The sequence below is a fragment of the Hylobates moloch genome, unplaced genomic scaffold (assembly GCF_009828535.3).
Source record: "Hylobates moloch isolate HMO894 unplaced genomic scaffold, HMol_V3 SCAFFOLD_14, whole genome shotgun sequence".
Classification (NCBI taxonomy): Eukaryota; Metazoa; Chordata; class Mammalia; order Primates; family Hylobatidae; genus Hylobates; species Hylobates moloch.
In genome coordinates, this window is record NW_026652289.1 from 95,519,960 (window position 1) to 95,541,878 (window position 21,919).

At 44.5% G+C, this 21,919-nt stretch overlaps 1 protein-coding gene across 1 annotated transcript in view; it reads left to right on the forward strand.

The window, feature by feature from the left end:
* The first annotated feature begins 461 nt into the window (after positions 1-461).
* The window catches only part of GLDN (gliomedin), a 63,784-nt gene continuing 42,326 nt past the window's right edge, over positions 462-21,919 (forward strand). Inside the window, exon 1 of the mRNA XM_032175140.2 lies at positions 462-860. Within this exon, the coding sequence (XP_032031031.1) occupies positions 498-860 (363 nt within the window). The 5' untranslated portion in view covers positions 462-497. The remainder of the gene's footprint in view (positions 861-21,919) is intronic.

Here is a 21,919-nt window from a genome sequence, read left to right on the forward strand (position 1 = left end):
CAGCCTGGTGCTGGGGCCGGGACCAGACCTCGCATGGACAGTGGGCACGTGCCTTAGCATCTGGGCATGCTGATTTTCTCCAAAGAGGGCAGTGTGGAGGTAGAAGGGGGTGGAATCCGGAGACTTCTCCCCATAGGAATTCCTGCTCTCCCCCTCAGTCTGACCCTTGCTTTGCCTGTCTGGGCCACAGCAATGCCCACAGGCAGAGCAGTGGGAAGAGGAGGAAAGGGTTTGCTCAGCTGTCGGGACTCTGGGAGCACAAGCCCTGCCAGCCCCTCCTCCGCAGGCTCTCTCCACTGGCTCCTCTCCTGCTTCTGCCCGCCTGTCCCTCTGGGCTGCTCGGGCGCCACCACTACTGTCCCCATCCCGCCCCGCCGGCTGGGCCAAAGGGTGACTTGACTCACGGCGCTGCCACCAGCCCACGGCTTGCCCGAGGCGTATAAAGGCTGCCAGGGCTGAAAGCTGCCAAGCCCTGCCCGGCCCGAGGCGCACAGAGCATGGCCCGAGGCGCTGAGCGAGGCCGTGGAGACGCGGGTTGGGGCCTGCGTGGCGCCCTGGCGGCCGTGGCGCTGCTCTCGGCGCTCAACGCTGCGGGCACGGTGTTCGCGCTGTGCCAGTGGCGCGGGCTGAGCGTGGCGCTGCGGGCGTTGGAGGCGCAGCGGGGCCGGGAGCAGCGCGAGGACAGTGCCCTGCGCTCCTTCCTGGCCGAGCTGAGCCGCGCGCCGCGCGGGGCGCCCGCACCACCCCAAGACCCGGGCAGCTCAGCTCGCAACAAGCGCAGCCACAGCGGCGAGCCCGCGCCGCATATCCGCGCCGAGAGCCAGGACATGCTGCTGATGATGACCTACTCCATGGTGCCGGTAGGCGGGGGCTCGGTTCCCCGTGGCGCCCCGGCCAGGTGGGCGGCTGGGGGTGTGGGGCGAGGACGCCGACGCCCTCTTCTCCCCTGGCCAGGCTGCGAGGTGCTGCGGAGAGGGCTGTGGGCATGAGTAGTTGGGGTGTCACCACGGCAAGCACCTCAGCCCACTGGAGTCTGTTTTCTCATCTGTGAGGTTGGGGACAGGGTGAAGGAGGGAGTCTCTTCTACCTCTGACATTCTTTGAGTCCGCATGTAAATGAAGGGCGACGGCAGTGTTTCTAAGAGCATATTTTTCTTCTCAGCTTAGACAAGTTTTCGTCTCCTGATGTGAACGGAGCCACAGCAGCCTTGGGGCTCCGCCTGTGCCACTGACCTGTGGGTGGGGCCCTCTGAGAGGATGGAGGCGCGTTTCTGAAAGAGCGTAGGCTTTTTCAATAAAGGGATTCTTTCCCTGGCATCAACTAGTGGTCTGGCTTTTCACCTGGCATCGCCTCATTCCTGCGAGACGGCTGGCCTAATTGTCTCCGTTTAAGTGAAAACAGCCCTAGTTTTACTGCCCACCTGGGACCTAGATGCTGGGAAAGTTGCCCCTGGATCTCAAACAATTCCAAATGAGGGACGTCAATATGGTGCAATTTTTTTTTTCTTAAAATGCAATGTCAAAGCTGAGGTTCTTAACATGGGACCTGCGGATCGGTCTCCCCACTGGGCTCCAGGGAATACATGGAACTGCAGAAATGGCCAAGTGTGTGTGCCTGTGCCCTCCTGCCCGTGTGGATGAGGGTCTGCAGCTTTTCACTAGATCTTCAAGGGGTCCCCCATTGCATGCCTCCCCCAAAAGGTTTAAGAAACACTGCTCTGAAGAAAGTCTTCAAAGCCTCAAAGATTTGTTTTCCAGTGTTAAGTTTCTTTGCTTTTGCCGCTTTTAATTCAATAAGTATTTAACAAATACTATTAGATCACATTGCAGTTCCCTATCCCATTTCATTATCTATTACAATTGCAACAGTCTTGTTTCACTTTATAATCAGAAAGATTTCGGCTATTACCTCTAGTCAAGTGTGAGCCATACTTCAGAATCCTAGGTATTTGAAAATAAATTGACTTAAAGCTTCCGTTCTCACAGAAGCTTTTAAATATCTTACATGAGCTGAAATGCTTTTAAAACTACGTAAAAGTACTACATACTTCAAATACATCTTTTGAGAGAGATCAAGTTTTCCATTCCTCACTTCATTTGTTTTTTAAGTTCATGTTATCATTTAAAAATCTGGACCTAAGCAGAAGTTTCAAAAAAGGACTGCTATAAGATGAAAAAAACCTCCTTAGGGGAATTCATTCTCGCCCTCTCAGCTCTCTACCCTACATTTTAAGGCTTTTTAAAAACCCTCAAAAAGGGATACATCTGAGCATCATTATTTTACATTTTTAATCCTGCTTTTAAGGTAGAAGCTTTTGTATCCAAATTGCAACCTATTCTGTCACTAACAAATTGAATGGAGACACTCATCTCTATGTCAAATTAACTCTAGGTGACCTAGCAGTGCTACCACTAACTCTGTTACAGGTCAGAGAGCAGAACTATCACATTTGTCAGACTGGAAATTATTAGTAGATTATCATCAACTCATCCCCCACCTGCAATGGGTATGTTTTGACCTTTTAGAGTCATGAGGGCCTATCCCTAAGGCTAGGAGAAGGCAATCATCTTACTACTGACTTTCCTCTTGGGAGCAGTTCTCAAACAGTAGGCTTAGGAATCAGCTGGAAGCATATTATAGTGCAGCTTCCAGGGCCTCTCCCTCAGACCTATAGAATCCTCTCCAGAATCTGCTTTATTAGAAGTCCCCTCATGCCCCCACCTCCTATGCCATTGGTGAGTTTGATGCAGATGGTCCAGGCACCACACTTTAAGAAACACTACTCAGTCTCTAACACTGAGTCTTTATCGTGCACAGGAATATCTTGGGGATCTTGTTAAGATGCAGATTCTGATTCAGATGGTCCAAGCTGGGGCCTAAGATTCTGCATTTCTACCAAGCTCCCACTGCTACCAATGCTACTGGCCTGAAGACCACATTTTGAGTAGTAAGGTTGCCTACTGGAACTATTTGGGAAGCTTTCAAACTTACTGATGCCTGAATCCCATCCCCAGAGATTCTGAATTAATTTGTTAGGCCGCAGCCTGGGGGTGGAGTGCTTACTCTCCAGCAGGAAGGACCTTGGCATAACTTCTTATCCATAGTAGCTGTGTTAGGCGTCACTCTCCCACCAGATCCCCATCAAGGCCTTTGCTTCAGGCCGGGGAGCCAATTTTATTACTGAAAAGCTTTTAAATTTATGACAGCAATATTCTTTCCATTCAGCTTCACAGTTTTCCTCATCTTTACTCTCTGCTTTTCTCAGAACAATTATTCATATGAGAAAACCATTTTTAAAGAAAACATCATTTGGTTGCTCTTGGAGAGAAGTTAAGAGAATGGTCTAGTATATATTGTGGAGGCAAGTGTACACACTTCTTATAGGTGAAGGCTACACCTTCCCTGGCCCTTTTATACACCACCAGATCTTGAATGAGAGTGAGATCCAAGGTCCTCACCCTGAGGTCTTATGTCCTTAGAGGTCTAGGAATAAAGAAACAAACTCTATGCAGACTAATGTCAACATTTCAAAAAGCCTTCCAGAATGGTTCATTTATCCACGATGAACCTCAATTTAACTGATACTTTGAGTTTCTGTACTGTTGGCTGAAAATACATCCACTCAGCATGAGAATTCTGTTTAGCTGAGCACATTCTTACCAGAACCTGGTTGGCAGCTGTAAATGACTTCGTTAAAAAGGCAAGATAATTATTAAGTACAGTTAATTTGACACAACCAAGAAGCACATTAAATCTTTAAAACCATGTGCATACTTTTGGGAGAAAGTAATAAAAGGGGCCCTGGATGGGGCTTGGAAACCACAGAATTAGGCCAATAATGGGAATAGGGATCTGGTGAGCGGGGAGAGAGAAAATTTGACCCATCTGCTACTAACTCCTGCAGGAGATGCTACTTCTGTTCACTCTCTTTTTCTCTGACCTCCTCTCATATTCTTTTTGTTCTCTTCCCATCAGCTACCCTCTCTCATTCCTCTCTTCCTATCTCACATTTGCTGATGTTCTGGTAGCTTTATCATCCTGTCTTTACTTGTCCAAAATCTAGGGTCAAGCACCCAGAGGGAGTTTCATAAATATTTTCATAAATTAAACAAACATAGAGAAGACGTAAGACACTGAGACTGGTGATTATGTATCCATGATAATTGTTGTCCTTGAGGGACCGTATGCATTTCTATGCCCAGGATATTGTTCAAAATGTCCTTGGCACCTCTCTAAAAAGAAAATCAGCCTGGCTATTTTAAAGCAGGAGTTACAATTCAAATGATTTTTTTAAGGAAGGCAAATATGATTCCATAATTGTCAAATGATGAAAACTCATTTGATAAAATTTAACAACAATGCTTGATTTTTTAAATATGCAATAAAATGGGAATCATTGGATCCTTTCTTAACATGATAAAATGTAATTGGGTCTCACCCCCAAAACTATAGCTTTCCACTGAACTGTCAAATCCTGGAGATGGTCCTACCAAAATCAGTATTAAGACAGGGCTGCCCACTATCACCAATAGTATCTCGAATTGTCCTAGGAGGATCAGCCAGAGCAACAAGACAAGGGAAAATGGTCTAAATATGTTAAGAAGTGAGAGTCTGGCTATATTCAGATCATACGATTATATACCTGGAAAATCTGTTGATAACCTACTACTAACAATAACAGAATTCAGTGGGAAACAAGGTATTAAAATATTACTAAGAAATCAATAGACTTTTTATACCCAAACAATCATCTGTTGAAAGATATAATGGAAGAAAAGATGTGCAAAACCTGTGTGTGTATCTATATACTTATCTTTTGTGTTAAGAAAGGGCTGGGGGACCGCTCTTGTAGAACAGAAAAGATTTAAACCAAATGGCAACAATAGCATGTTTTTGGATAGAAAACTTAGCATCATAATAAGTTAACTGAAAGTTAACTTAGAAACCTGATGCCATCCCAACATAAAACTATCAATAGGTTTTTTTTCTGGGATTAGACAAACTGATTCAAAAGTTCACATGGAAAATTAAGCATTCCTGGCAAGGAAACCACTGAAAAAGAACAAGGAGGAACAGTAGGTTCTACAAGATATTAAAATATAATTAAAGCCTGAGTAATTAAAACAGAGTGGGATATGAATAGATAAACCAACGGGACAGAGTGGAAGGTCCAGAAATAATCTTAAATACATGTGGCAATTTAGTGCATAATAAAGACAGTATCTCACGCCAGTGAGGAAGAATGAATTTAATAAATGATTTTGAGACAAGGGGCAAGCGCTCTGGGAAAAGAGAGAGTGGAAAAGAATAGTTTTATTCTCACAGTGTGTACTTTAACAAGCTCTAAATGGCTCAAAGATTTACATTTTTAAAATATGAAACTAAAAGAAAATATGAGGATATCATTTTTAATTTTGGAATTGGGAAGCCTTTTCTTTCAAGTTATAACCCAAAAGCCAGATGCAAATAATAAATAAATAAATTTGGCTATATTTTAAAAGCACATGAAACAGCAACAAAACTTCAGCATAGCAAACAACAACAAAAATAAAAACACCACAGACAAAAGCAAAAGATAAATAACAAACTAGAAGGCCGGGTGTGGTGGCTCACGCCTGTAATCCCAGCACTTTGGAAAGCTGAGGCAGGTGGATAACCTGAGATCAGGAGTTCAAGACCAGCCTGGCCAACATGGTGAAACCCTGTCTCTACTAAAAATACAAAAATTAGCCAGGCATGATGGTGAGGCATGATGGTGAGGCTGAGGCAGGAGAACCGCTTGAACCCAGGAGATGGAGGTGGCAGTGAGCCGAGATGGCACCACTGCACTCCAGCTGGGCGACAGAGCAGGACTCCATCTCAAAAAAAACAAAACAAGCAAAACAAACTGGAAAACTCATATCATATCATAGACACATAATCTTTCTAATACACTTAGCATTCCTAAAAGTTGATAAAAAAATTTAATAGGAAAATCAGCAACAGAGATGAGACTCCAACAGGAAAATGACACAGACAGTTCTCAGGCAAAGAAATACAAATGTCTCATAAGCACATGGGAAAAGATCTCTTCATTTAAAAATGTAGGTTTCAACTACCCCAAAATATAATTTTCACCTAACACAAGCTTGTGCAATCTGTGGCCTAGGATGGCTTTGAATGTGGCCCAACTCAAATTCATAAACTTTCTTAAAACATTGTAAGATTTTTTTGCGATTTTTTTTTCCTTTTAGCTCATCAGTTATTGCTAGTATTAGTGTATTTTATGTGTGGCCCAAGACAATTCTTCTTCCATTGTGGCCCAGGGAAGCCAAAAGATTGGACACCCCTAACCTAACAGAAAGACAAAACTACAAAAGTTTGACAACACACTATATTAGGGAAGCTGAAGAGAAACAGACGTGCTCTTGCATTGCTGTTCGTAGTGCAGAATGACGGAACCCATACAGAAGGCACTTTGGCAAAATCTGGAAAAAATTACAAATACTCTTTGACTCAGCAATCTCACCATAGATTTTATCTCCTATGAATGACATATGTATATATTCATTGCAGAATATTTGTAAAAGCAAAAGACTATAAATAACCCATATCTACCAATCCAGTACTAGTTAAATGAATCTATACACCCACTGGAATACTAAGTAGCTGTAGAACAAGAATGAGGAAATTCTTGATATAATAAGAGTTAGAACAATCCCCAGGATATATTCTAAGTGAACAAAGCAAGGCAGAGAAAAATATATATTGTATTACCTTGTGTAAGCAAGAAAGGGAGAACTAATCGAAGAAATTAACAAAAGTGCTTACTTTTGGAGGGTATAAGGGAGGAATGAACCCCTCACTGTATAGCTTTCTGTATCATTTTGACTTTTGAACCATGTGACTGTGTTGCTCTCTTCTTTGTGGGAGTAAAAGGGGCCTTGCACCCCAGGTCATTTGGCAGCTGCTCCTGGGCCGGGGAGCAATAGAGCATGGTAGGGACTGCACCAACCTGAGGTTCATCTGCTTTGTCTAAAGGGGAGGCTCCCGCTGATGGTGACTGAACAAGAACCAGAGCCTCTTGCTTCTTGTGCCTGATTTTTTTTTCTTTTCTTTTCTGTTCTTTTCTTTTTTATTTTTTTATTTTATTTTATGTTTTATTTTAGAGACAAGGTCTCACAGTGTTGCCCAAGCTGGAGTGCAGTGGAGTGATCATAGCTCACTGTAGCCTTGACTAATTGGGTTCAAATGACCCTCCTGCCTCAGTCTCCTGAGTATCTGGGACAAGTGTGTGCCACCACACCTGGCTAATTTAAAAAAATTTTTTTTCTTTAGTAGAGATCTCACTATGTTGCCCAGGCTGGTCTTGAACTCCTGGGCTCTAGAAATCCTCCTGCCTCAGCCTCCCAAAGTGCTAGAATTATAGGCATGAACCACTGTGTCTAGCCTGATTTTTTTTTTTAAGAGAAGTGCAAAATCTGTATTTTTTTTATGTGAAATCTCCCGGCTTTTAAATATTGACAGCAATTCAAAAAAAGTTCTTTTTTTTTTTTTTTTTTTTAGTTGGCTGACAGAATGTTGGCCAAACAACACTCACATTGTTAGGGGCCATGTTAGGACTTCCAATCATGCATTTGCAGGAGTCTCATCTCAGAATCATGAGTGGCTTTAAACCCAAAGGGCTTTATTTAGCTTGACCACAATGCCCTTATTTACCAGCCTGATTCTGAAAGTGTAGTAGTTACAGTTACTGTGTTATTGTGATTGTTGCTGTTACTGATTGAGGTCGATGTGGTTTTTTGCATTGGGTTTGGTTTCAGTTTTTTGTTGTTTTTGCTGTTTCTAAAAATCAATTCCAGCTTCAGTGGATGGAGATTTCCTGTCACTACGGCTTTTCAAAAGCATGTGCTCCCGATTGTTAGGGTAGTTCCCAAGCCGGAGATTCCAGCTGGATTAAGCAGTAACACATTATCGTAGCAAACAGGTAGCTTTGCATTATGACTGCTGTAAACTACACTGATATGAATCTAGAAATTCTATTGTTTATAGAGAAAAAAATCACATTACCTACAGTCACAGCTCCTGCTTGTGGTGCTATATTTCCTTAAATTGGCTGTGTCCGAGTTTATCTCCCTTTCCCACTTCCTTGGACTGAGTTATTTCCAAATGTTGTAAAAGCTGAGGATTTAGACTGGGGTCAGCAAACTATGGCCTGTAGGCCAAGTCCAGCCTGCTATTCTACTTGTTTTTGTACAGGCTATGAAGAATGGTTTTTACATTTATAAATGGGTGGGGAAAAAACAAAAGAATAATAATATTGCATGACATGTGAACATGATATGATATTCAGATTTCAGTAACCATAAATAAAGTCTTATTGGGATACAATCATGCCCATTTGTTTACAAACTGTCTATTGCTGCTTTGGCACTACAGCAGCTGGGATGAATAGTTGCAGCAGAGACCATGTGACCCACAAAGCCTAAAATAGTTTTTGTCTTGTTCTTCTCAGAAAAACTTTGCCAGCCAGGCGCGGTGGCTCAAGCCTGTAATCCCAGCACTTTGGGAGGCTGAGGCGGGCGGATCACGAGGTCAGGAGATCGAGACCATCCTGGCTAACACGGTGAAACCCCGTCTCTACTAAAAACACAAAGAATTAGCCGGGCGTGTTGGCGGGCGCCTGTATTCCCAGCTACTCGGGAGGCTGAGGCAGGAGAATGGCGTGAACCCAGGAGGTGGAGGTTGCGGTGAGCCGAGATCGCGCCACTGCACTCCAGCCTGGGGGACAGAGAAAGACTCCGTCTCAAAAAAAAAAAACAAAAACAAAAAACAAAAAACTTTGCCAGACCGCCACTTACATCATAATTCCCTGAAACAGCACTGGGGTTGATCCTTTTTTTTTTTTTTTTTTAGACAGAGTCTCTCTGTGTCACCCAGGCTGGGGTGCGGTGGCGTGATTTTGGCTCACTGCAATCTCTGCCTCCTGAGTTCAAGCAATTCTCCTGCCTCAGCCTCCCAAGTAGCTGGGATTACAGGCGCTTGCCACCACGCCCAGCTAATTTTTTGTGTGTGTATTTTTAGTACAGATGGGGTTTCACCATGTTAGCCAGGATGGTCCTGATCTCCTGACCTCGTGATCCACCCGCCTCGGCCTCCCCAATTGCTGGGATTACAGGCGTGAGCCACCGTGCCCAGCCTAGGGTTGATTCTTAGTAGCTCGGGCTACTAAATCAGGGATGCTCCAGCCTTGGTTAACTCTGGGGTCTAACACCTCTCCCAAGGAGACGGAATGCAAGACAGAGGCACCCTAAGAGTGCTGTTGCGTCTACAGTGAAGCTGTAGGGCTGAGCCAGGCTGCTTGCTGGCTTCCCAAACTGAGAACAAACAATGTTAGGGGAGCTTTTAGCCATCCATTATTCCCAAATCTAGGCCTTGTTTCAAACTCTATCTGTTCTCCTTGATTGAAGGAGAGAGATGCATACCACACTAGGTCCTGCAGGGTGAGGGGTTTGGGGAGCTGATGAGAGATTAGAGGCCTGATACAGGAGGATTAAAAAAGACAGGGTGGCCAAAGTCATAAACCCCATGCAGAGCCTGGGAAGTGGGTTTCTGTGGCCCTTCTCACTGCAGCGTGTGCACACGTGCACTTAGGACATCAGGGCTGTGTACTCTCAGCACACTTGACACGATATGTTTGTTCCCATGTCAGAAGCCATCTCTAGGTATCAATTAAGGTTTGGGAGAGAGCTTGCAGCCATATCTCTGCTTAGATTGTGTCTAGTGGTGTTGGTGATGGGAACACACCTATAAGCCTAACTCATGTCTCAGGCAATGATGGTGCACAAGGAAGACAAGAGGGAGCTGGCCCCTGAGATCCATTGCACACACACAGATAAAGCATTCCTTGTAAGAAATTATTGGCATGATTCTCTAGGGACATATAGAAGAAACAGGTGGGTCAAGGCTGATCATCTGGACTCATGAGAATAGAGCAGTTGTGTTGACCAAATGAATGGCATGAAACCATCAGGACCTAATCCCATGTCCTGGAATTATTAAAAGTCTCCAGTCTCTTTCTATGCAAAGCAGCAGAGGTGAGGGCAGTAGGAATGAGCCTCCCAAGGCTTTACAGACTGAGCAGGGTAGAACCTTCTGGAGCTTGGTGAGTTGTCAGCTCTTGTCTTTTTTTTTTTTTTAAGTGAACGTAAACTCAAGATTTTATTGTCTTCGTAATAAAACAAAAGATGACACTTAAAATGAGATATCTTGGCCCCTTCTCTTCTTATCTCCTCCCAGTTCAAAATGCTTGCATCTCTTGATGGCCAGCCTTCTCTTAGATCTGTTTAGAGACAGGGTCTCACTATGTTGCCCACGGCGTTCTGGAACTCCTGGGCTCAAGTGTTCCTCCTGCCTCAGCCTCCCAAAGTACTGGGATTACAGGCATGAGTCACCATGCCCAGCTGCTCTTGTCTTTATCCACACTATTTCCCTGCCTTTCCCTCAATCTTCCCTGCCACTAGGCCGGGGATAAAATTGATTTTTGTCTTGGAACTCAGAGTCACGTTAAAAGTACCTGAAAACTGTCTCTCCACTCTAGGGAGAGAGCAGTACCCTGTGATCAGCCAATTATTTAGTAGCACTGCCCACTGGACCACAGGCTGAGAGATCCTTTGGCAAAGGTCCCTCCCTGTGTGAGTTCCAGAATAATTTCTCAGATCACAAGCCCTTCAAAGCCAAGGGCTGGTTCATCCTTCTCAAGCTCTCATGCCAGGATCTCCCTATGGCAGTTGCAGGCTCACCTGCCCATGGTACTGCTGCCACCTTCAGCCCTCATGTACCTGTCCTTAGCTCAAGCAACCTGGGATCTTTCTTCATTGTTAAGTTCCCAGCCCCATTCTCTCTCCCTAATTCTTTGAAGTATGTGGTGGTGATAAGCAGTGTGGACTTGGAAGTCAGATGGATTCATATTCTGGACCCACAGCTTGGTAGCTGGGTGATCTTGGGCAAATGTTTTAACTTCACCAAGCCTCAGTTTCCTCATCTGTATGACTGAGAAATTGGTATCTACTTCATTAGGTTGTTGGGATGTTTAAGGGAGATCATACAGGTGAAGTACACTGCCTGGTATAGTCAGGTTCTCAGTAAGTGTTCATTGTTGCTCTTATTAAGATTTATCATATTCTTAGTTGATTCATGCTGCTATAACTGCTATAGGCTAGGTGGCTTATAAATGACTGAAATTTATTTCTTACGGTTCTGGCAGCTGGGGGAGTCTAACATCTAGGTGCCAAAAGATTGGGTGTCTGGTGAGGGTCTGTTTTCTGGCTCATGCATGGCACCTTCTCACCTTCTCACCTTCCACCATGGTGGAAGGGTAAGGCAGCTCTCTGGGGCCTCATTTTTATAAGGTTATTAATCATTTTTATGATTTTATAAAATCACTTTTATAAGGTCATTAATCCTATTTATGTAGGCTTTCCCTTCATGACCTAGTCACCTTCCAATGGCCCCACCTCCTAATACCATCGCATTGATGATTAGGTTTCAACGTAGGAATTTGGGGGTACAAAATTTTCAGACCATGGCACTCAATATTGCTTTGCCATTGGCTCTTTTTGCCCTGTGCTCCTAGTGTCTTGTTTCTGGGTTTACTCTTTATTTCTATTTCCTTCAGGGTGCCAACTTGTCTGTTCATCTGTGCTTTTATCAGCTGCTGCTTTGGGATAATATTTGGCCTCTTAAAGCCTGGATTTTAATCATACCAACCTAAATCATCTTGGCATTGACAACAAAAGAGAGTTCCCCTTGATATGGCAACAGGGCTTCTTCAGAGATTCAGGATTTCCCATCTCCTACCCCTCTGAAACTGCCTTAGCAAAGATTATAATAGTGTGAAAATTATGACAGTGAAAGAAATCTGACATAACTGGCTCCGTCTTGCTTTTAACATCCAAGCTGCCCTCATTCATTCCTCAAAGTAGGCTGAACTAACTTTGGAAGGAACTTAGTTTATAGTTTAACTTTTTAACAACAATGATATCAGCCCCTGCCCAAAATGAACTCCCTCCTGGCTTGGGAAGCAGAGCACCTTTGTAAAACAAAAAAATTAGCCACAGGATTAGAAGTTACAGCTCAAGAGTCATGCATCCAGAGGCCACAAGATTCCTAACCTCCCCAATTGCTCCTATAGATAACATGACTATTGTAAAACCTAACATTGGTATTCAAGGTATTTTTTAGACTCTGCATTCTGATGGATCAGCTGGCACCACCAAGACCAATAAACAGGTTCATCTGTCTTGTGGCCCCCATCTAGGAGCAGACTTGGCATAAGAGGAGAGCTTCGACTCCCTGTGATTTCATCCCTGACCCAACCAATCAGCATTTCCCATTCCCTAGCCCCCGCTGCCTGCCAAACTATCTTTTTAAAACCCTAGCCTCTGAACTTTTGGGGAGGCCGAGCCAAGTAATAATAAAACTCTGGTCTCTTGTTTAGCCAGCTCTATGTGTATGAAACTCTTCGTTGCAATTCCCCTGTCTTGATAAATCGACGCTATCTGCACAGCAGGCAAGATGAACCTGTTGGGTAGTTATGCCTCTGTGTGCCCACTGATGATGAGGTTTGGCACTCACTGAAAGGCAGTCATCTTTACCACTCTCTGACTGGCTCAGCTATTGTTAACTTCTGTTGATTCCTGTTGGAGGCATTCCTGAAAAAAAATTTGTATGCTGGCATTTGGAAAATTGAGAAAATGTGAGTGGAAGGTAGAGCAAAAACAGATCGAGAAAGAACAATTTTACTTCTTAGGGGTCTTGTGTTCTCCAGGATATTGTTGCCAATGTGGGAACTATCAGAACAGTCCTCAGATTTGATTTAAAAAAACAAAACAAAAAAACACAATTAAAAAAAAAAAGACACTCTTTTATTCCCTCTACATTCCTCAAACTCACCACCACCACCACCACCACACACAAAAAAGAAATTCTTGGACAAATCTACTTGACATTCAAGATTAATTTACATGCATTTTATCTACAGACTAAAGGTCATGTTGTTTAAAACAAGCTGAAGCTTTTAGGTTGTAATTAAGCTACAAAGGGAGCATTTTGCAGCCCATCAGTTGCTTTTATGTAGATCTTTAACAGCTCTATACTTTAAATAGATATAATCTGCTTCTAGTTTATCTAAAGTTGAAGACACGCATTTCTTTCTGAAAGGTAGCCTTAAAACAACAAGGCCAACTAAAGATCATTCAAAATGCAATTTGTGGAGTTTGTTCTGAATCCGATAGAGCAACCCCTTCATCTGCCACTCAGAAAAAGTTTTTGCTTGCCAAAGTGCTGGGAAATTTGGAGGTCCTGCTTAGGCTCTATATAAAAGCTGTGAAGTACTTTATAATGAGTTATGAATAAGTGTACACTAAAATGTTGAGCTGGTGATGGCAAAATAATTCCCCGGTTTTTTTGTTACTCAGTGGGTGAGTGTTGGAGTCTGGTGTCCTTTTTACTGGAAGGTGGAAAATGCCTACCCCCACCTAAGCCACATTTGGGGACCTTGGAATGAGTCTCTAAACAGGAAGACCTTTAGAGGAAAATCCTTCACAGTTACTGTGTGGAAAGCATAGGGGCAGGGAAGAAGAGAGAAAATAAGTCCTCACTAAGGAAATTGAACTCAAAATGGGCAATGGAGAGTTGTTGAGACTGGGGCAGGCAAGGAGGGTGAATCATTCCAAGTACAGGCAATAACTTGAGCCAAGGTCTAGGGACTGAAATGAAAATGGTGCAAGTCAGGAAGAACAAGAAGCCAGACAGGCCTTCCTGTACTGGAGAGTTTGGGGTAGGCAGAAGGGAACTAAGGTTGGCTGGGTTACAGAGAGGCTTGAATTTCTACTTTTGAGAAGTTGAGAATGAACCTAATGAGGAATTGGGAGCCATTGTAGAAACTTTGCCAGGGAGGAGTCATAAAGACTGTGGTTTTATAGGAGGACAGATCTGTTGGTGCAATGCAGGAAAGACTGGAAATGGGGAAAGACTGAGGCAAGAAGAAAGTTAGAAAGTTATTACATTAATCCAGGCAAGAAACAATTCATGTCTGGCTAAGATAATGGCATTGGAAATGAAGAAGGGTTATATCCTAGAAATATCAAAAGAGAAGCATGAATTAATTTTGCTAACTAATTGGATATAAGGAAAAGTGTTACTGGAAAGAGGTCCTTATCCAGACCCCAGGAGAGGGTCCTTGGATCATGCACAAGAAAGAATTCAGGGTGAGTCCACAGAATAAAGTGAAAGCAAGCTTATTAGAAAAGCAAAGAAACAAAAGAATGAGTACTCCAGCCCTTGGGGCTGCTGGTTGGCTATTTTTATGGTTAGTTATTTATTATAGGTTAAATATGGGGTAGATTATTCAAGAGTTTTCTGGGAAAGGGGGCAGGGATTTCCCAGAACTGAGGGTTCCTCTTCCTTTTAGCCTATATAGAATAACTTCCAGCCATTGCCATGGCATTTGTAAACTGTCATGGTGCTGCTGGGAGTGTCTTTTAGCACACTAATGCATTAGTAATTGGCATATAATGAGCAGTGAAGATGACCAGATGTCATTTTGATTGCCATCTTGGTTTTGGCTGGCTTCTTTACTGCATGCTTTTTTCTTTTTCTTTTTCTTTTTCTTTTTTTTTTTTTTTTGAGATGGAGTCTCACTCTGTTGCCCAGGCTGGAGTCCAGTGGCATGATCTCGGCTCACTGCAACCTCCGCCTCCTGGGATCAAGTGATTCTCCTGCCTCAGCCTCCCAAGTAGGTGGGACCACAGGCATGTGCCAGCACACCCGGCTAATCTTTTGTATTTTTAGTAGAGATGGGGTTTCACCATGTTAGCCAGGATGGTCTTGATCTCCTGACCTTGTGATCTGCCCGCCTCGGCCTCCCAAAGTGCTGGGATTACAGGCGTGAGCCACCGCACCCGGCCCTACTGCATGCTGTTTTATCAGCAAGGTCTTTGTCACCTGTATCTTGTGCTGACCTCCCGTCTCATCCTGTGACTTAGAATACCTAACCACAGCCAGGTGCGGTGGCTCACGCCTGTAATCCCAACACTTTGGGAGGCCAAGGCGGGCGGATCACAAGGTCAGAAGATCGAGACCATCCTGGCTAACACGGTGAAACCCCATCTCTACTAAAAATACAAAAGATTAGCCAGGCATGGTGGTGCACGCCTGTGGTCCCAGCTACTCCAGAGGCTGAGGCAGGGGAATCTCTTGAACCCGGGAGGTGGAGGTTGCAGTGAGCTGAAATTGCACCACTGCACTATAGCCGGGGAACAGAGCGAGACTCCGTCTCAAAAAAAAAAAAAAAAAAAGAATATCTAACCTCCTGGGAAGGCAGCCCAGCAGGTGTCTCGGCCTTATTTTACCCAGACCCTATTCAAGATGGAGTCGCTCTGGTTAGAATACCTCTGACAAAAGGAGCCACTTGGTCCAGATCCATTGAACATCAAGGATGGTTGTGCTACGGACAGAAGTGAGGAAACATGGAAGCGGGCTACTTTAGAAGTGAGGATGCTGAGTTTGTTTTGGGACTGAATATGACATTAAAAGAGAGAAGGAAAACTGAGATAAGAAAGAATATTCAGGGAAAGGAGAACATCCTCCTTCCAAGGAGAACTCTGCCTTCTCCATGTAAGAGGACTTTCCAAATTAAAAAGTAAAAGGCGGACTGCAAAATGATCTAAGCCTTTATAATGGTAAAGAGCATGGGCATTGGAATCATACTGTGAGTTCACTTGTGGCTCCCCATCAGCTGTGTGACCTTCGGCAGGTCACTCAACCCCCTGCATCTCAGTTCCCTCAGCTTTAAAAGGTGGTGATAGCAGTATCTAACCTGCAAGTTATCATAAGAACTCAGTTCAATAATCTATGTAAAATCCTTAATACAGTGCCTAGAACTCAATATGTGTTCACTCATCAATATTATTTTAGCATTTTTCAAATGCTGCCATTCTGTGCTTCAGGGAATTTGGAAGCCTTGTAATAAAAAGAATTTGGAGATAAATCAAAAGAACTTGCCAGAGAAACAGCAGATTCTAGAATGACCCTAAAGTCTGGAATCTTGGGTGACTGGGACAACACAGAGACCTCTAGAAAAAATACTGTTTTCCAGATAGGTGTTTTGATAGTTAATGGGGACTAAAAAGGAAAAATGTATTTTGGATATTGGATTTAGGGAGATTAATTATACTAAGCATAATAGGAAAATATTTGACTGTACTCAGGCAACCCTTCCAGGTCCCCTTCCACCACATGGAAGCTTTACTTTCGCTTTCATTTTCCTTTCACTTTCACTTTCCTTTCACTTTCACTTTCCTTTCACTTTCACTTTCCTTTCACTTTCACTTTAATAAATCTTGCCACTGCACACTCTTTGGGTCCACTCATTTCTCTAATCGAGCTGTAACACTTGCCACTGTGGCCCACGGCTTCATTCCTTGAAGCCTGTGAGACCATGAATCCTTCAATCAAGAAAAACCTTTGATCGGGAGACTTCTCGTCTCATTTCTGGGGGCCTGTCTGGGATTTCTCCAAAGCGGTGAGTAACCTTGGACCCCTTTCACTTGCTATTCTGTTCTATCTTCTTGCTAGAAATTGGAGGAAAACACCAGGCACCTGTCGGCCATTTAAAAGCAACAAGTGCAGCCATCTGACTTAAGACACAGGTGTGAGGCTTTCTGGGAAAGGGCTCTCTAACAACCCCCGGCCCTCTGGGCTGGGAGCATTGGTTTGCCTGGAACCAGTTCCACCTTTTTCTACCTTTCCTGAGAAAAGCCAAGGGCTGACTAGAGGCGGAAAACTGTCATCCCAAACTCCCAGCACTGACCCAGTTGAGATCATGGCACAGCCAGAAGCCTCTACTCTGCAGCCGCCCATGCATGCATTCCATGCCTCCTGGTCCTAATGTCCTCAGAGAAGACTTTCTTGAGGCCCTATCATCTAGGATCTTTCCTACCCCTGAATCTAAGAATCTTTGGCCTAGGAGCCTAAGTTGAGGGAGGTGAAAATCCAAAGACCCTTGCCCATGGTGCCCCCAGGCTTATCCTTATTCAAATGGGTATCAATATACTTATAGGGAACCTGTCCCTCGTACCCTGTACCCTAGGCACTATCCGGGGCATCAAAAGGCATGTCAGTGGCTGATAGAAGGCCTAGGAGATTTTTCCTTTTGTTGCCCTAAACTTGCTCCAGATTATAGAGGCTACTTTAATTACCACCTTTCCCATCTGGGATCAGTGATTAGAACTGTAGAACTTCTCCACTCAAAGCAGTGAGACGTATGGGCCAAAAACAATATAATAGATTATAGGTCCCCCAATTCAAGTCCAAAGGTCAATGAATATTCTTAGGAGAGAAAATAGGTGGCAGAAAATTCAGGTACGAAAAGCACTGTTCTAACCTTGGTCCTCCAATTTGCCGCTGCCTACCCTAAAACTGTTGAGCTTCAGTGCCATTTTAAAGGAATTTATCTTGCTGGGACAGCTCCAAGCCCAGAAATATGCTAACTGGTACCCGGTCTCTGAACTCAAAATACACTCCGAACCTAAGACTCACTCGCAGATGCAAAGGTAATAGTGGGCATGCTGGCAGGGAGCCACTAAAATCCAGCAGCCCCGGTCCCCCTTTTTGGGGGGCTAAAAAAAGACAGGAAACAAGTGCGGGCAAAACTGCTACGTCGGTAAGCGCAATTAAATTCATTAAGCAGGGTTCCATGGGTGATTGCATACCCTGGAAAGAAAAGGACACTAGAACCATAGGGGACGCCCTAGGGCTAGTGCTCACTAGGGGATGACTAGGGGTGTGGGCACTCCTATGTTCTCCTTTCAGATGGGAGACGTCCCTCAAAAGCAAACCACCCCTGAGGTGTATTCTGGATAACTGGGACCAATTTGACCCTCAAACGCTGAAGAAGAAGTGACTTATATTTTTCTGCAGCACCACCTGGCCACAATAGCCTCTTCCCGGAGGATAGACATGGCCACCTGAGGGAAGTAACTGTAATACCATCCTACACCTAGATGTCTTTTGTAAACAAGAGGGCAAATGGAATGAAGTGCCATATATACAGGTTTTTTTCTCACTAGGGGATAACCCACAATTATGTAAAAAATGTAATTCACATCCTACCAGGGGTCCTCAAAGCCTACCCCCATACTCAGGTCTCCCCACGGCTCCCCCTCCCACTAGTAAGGACTCTCCTTTGGCCCTAATGGCCCAAAAGGAACCAGATAAAAAGATAGTCAAGGAACCAAAAGGTGCCAATGGCCCTCGATTGTGCCCCCTCCAAGCCGTGGAAGGAGGAGGAGACTTTGGCCCAGCACAAGTGCATGTCCCCTTTTCCCTCTCAGACTTAAAACAGATCAAACTGGACCTAGGAAAATTCTCAGATAATCCTGATGGATATGTAGATGTCTTACAGGGATTAGGACAATCTTTTGATTTAGCATGGAGAGATATTATGTTGTCGTTAGGTCAAACATTAACTCCCAATGAAAAAGAGGCCGCAGCTAAGGCTGCGGGATCCCTGGGAGTTTGGGGATCTCTGGTACCTAAGCCAGGTTAATGATAAAATGACATCAGAAGAAAGGGAACAATTCCCCACAGGCCAACAGGCTGTTCCCAGTGTGGATCCCCACTGGGACCTCGATTTGGAGATTGGAGACTGGAGTCACAGGCATTTACTGACTTGTATACTAGAGGGATTAAGAAAGACCAGAAAAAAGCCAGTGAGGTACTCAGTGATGTCCACCATAACGCAGGGAAAGGAAGAAACCCCTATGGCATTTTTAGAGAGGCTAAGGGAGGCATTAAGAACGCATACCTCAGCCAGGCGCAGTGGCTCATGCCTGTAATCCCAGCACTTTGGGAGGCCGAGGCGGGTGGATCATGAGGTCAGGATATCGAGACCATCCTGGTTTAGCGAAACCCTATCTCTACTAAAAATGCAAAAAAAAAATTAGCCAGGCGTGGTGGCAGGCACCTGTAGTCCCAGCTGCTTGGGAGGCTGAGGCAGGAGAATGGTGTGAACCCGGGAGGCAGAGCTTGCAGTGAGCCTAGATTGCACCACTGCACTCCAGCCTGGGCGACATTGTGAGATTCTGTCTCAAAAAAAAAAAAAAAAAAAAAAAAAAAGAAGAAAGCATATCTCTTTGTCACCTGACTCTATTGAAGGCTACCTAATTTTAAAGGATAAGTTTATCACTCAGTCAGCTGCAGACATTAGAAAAAACTTCAAAAGTCTTCCCTGGGCCCTGAGCAAAATTTGGAAACTCTACTGAATTTGGCAACTTCAGTGTTTTATAATAGAGATCAGGAGGAGCAGCCTGAACGAGACAGATGAGACAAGAAAAAGGCCTCCACCTTAGTCATGGCCCTCAGACAGACGAACTTCAAACTTCGGTGGCTCTGAAAGAAAGAAAGGCTGGGCAGGCAACCCGCCTAACAGAGCCTGTGAGTGTGGCTTACAGGAGCCCTTCAGAAAGGACCTGCCCAAACGATAAGCTGCTCCCTCGTCCATGTCCCTTGTGCCAGAGGGATCACTGGAAGGCACACTGCCCCTGAGGGCAAACGTTCACTTGGCCAGAGGCCACTAACCAGATGGTACCACAACAGGACTGAGGGTGCCCAGGGCAGGCACCAACCCACGCCATCACCATCACAGAGAGCCCCAGGTAAGCGTAACCACTGAGGGCCAGGAAACTAACTTCCTCCTGGACACTGGCACAGCCTTCTCAGTTTTAGTCTTCTGTCCTGGATAACTATCCTCCAGGTCTGTCATCATCAAAGGGGTCCTAGGACAGACGATACTAGGTATTTCTCCCACCCCCTAAGTTGTGACTGGGGAACCTTATTTTTCTCACATGCCTTTCTTATCATGCCTGAGAACCCTACTCCTTTACTAGGGAGGGACATACTAGCTAAAGCAGGGGGCCATTATATACTTATTGTTCATGACATAAGTAGATATCCCCTGTGTGGAGGGAGGAGGGGGCTGAGCAGGAAGTAGGTTGAGAAAACACTCTTACAGAAGTTTTTGCTCTGTACAAAGGATGCCACAGGGCAGCATTTGGAGATAATGGTCTTAATTCTTTTGTCCATTCCTCCCAACATCAGACGAGTTGGTTAACTATGATTTCTGACTATCGGATGAATGTAAGAATGCTTAGATAAAAATCAGAAAGTATCTGAAGTTGTTTTTGAAGGGAACAATGTGAGTACAAAATATTGCTGTTGGCGGTTACTGAAATATGATTCCAGCAGTACTCCTGCTTAGAAACTCCATTAGAGGCCTGGGGAAGACAAGTGATTCTCAGCTCACTTCAAAACACTCATCCCTTCCTACCCTAACGTCTTCTGCACTTACTTGTGTCATGCAACTCAAACTTTGGTTTTCTACAATTTTGGCCTCTAATTTGTCACCTTTAGTCACCTTATCTCTTTAGATCTGTCTCACGGTTTTTTGCTATGCCTCTACTGAAGTATTTGATGAATACCTCTTGACTATAGACTGATCCACGACTTGAATAGTGCATATATAAATTTGGATGTCTGCCAGTTTCTGAACCTGGTTTCTTGCCATACTAAGAGTTTTAGAGGTGGGTCCTAGAACATAAAAAAAATCCCATCCTAGGAATTCGTGCTACTCACCAAATAGCAGACGACATCAGGTATCGGTAAGGCTGACTTAGAGAACTGCTCTACCGATCAAACATTCATTCACTCAGTATGTAGTCACTGAGCACCTATTATATCCAAGGCACTATTGTAGGTACTCAAGAAACAGTGTGAACAAAACATATATATCCCTGTTCTCTTGAGGTTTATGTTCTGGGGGGAAGGAGACAAAAACCAAAGCAAATAAGTAATTTATCTATAGTGGTAGAAGGTTGATAAGTGCTATGAAAAACAATACAGTGGTTGGGCGTGGTTGCACATGCCTATAATTCCAGCTACTCAGGAGGCTGAGATAGGAGAATCGCTTGAACCCCAGGAGGCAGAGGTTGCAGTGAGCCAAGATCATGCCACTGCACTCCAGCCTGGGCAACAGAGCAAGACTCCATCTAAAAAACAAAAAGAACAATAAAGCAGAGAGGAGGATTAGGGAGGGGTAATAGGAAGCTGTAATTGTAAGTAGTGTGGCTGGGGAAGCCTGACTGAGGAGCAACTTTTGAGCAGAGACTTGAAGGAGATCAGGGAATGAGCCAGGTGGATATGTGGGGAAAGGGCCATTTGGGCAGAGGGAATAGCAAGTGCAAAGGCCCCGAGGTGAGAGAGCTCAGGGAAGGAGACTGGAGCAAAGTGAGTGGGAAGAAGAGTAATAACAAAGGAGGTTAGGGCCAGGCACGGTGGCTCATGCCTGTAATCCCAGAACTTTGGGAGTAGAAGGCGGGCGGATCACCTGAGGTCAGGAGTTCGAGACCAGACTGACCAACTTGGAGAAAGTCCATCTCTACCAAAAATACACAAATTAGCTGGGCATGGTGGTGCATGCCTGTAATCCCAGCTACTTGGGAGGCTGAGGCAGGAGAATCGCTTGAACCAGGGAGGCAGACGTTGCAGTGAGCTGAGATTGTACCACTGCACTTCAGCCTGGGTGACAGAGCGAGACTCTGTCTCAAAGAAAAAAAAAAAAGAAAAAAAGAAAGAAAGGATGTCAGAAAGATAATTGGGTGGGGTGGGGGAAGGAGGAACAAGAGACCAGTTCATGTAGAGCCTTGAAGGCTATTGTAAGGACATTGGCTTTTATGGGGAATCTTTGGAGGGTTTGGAGCAGAAGAGTGACATAATCTCACCTGAATTCTCAATGAATCACTCTGACTTCTCAGTGATGAGAATCTGGCTTCTCAATGATGAGAACAGACTTTGTGGGTGGGCAAGTTAGGTAGTGGAAGTA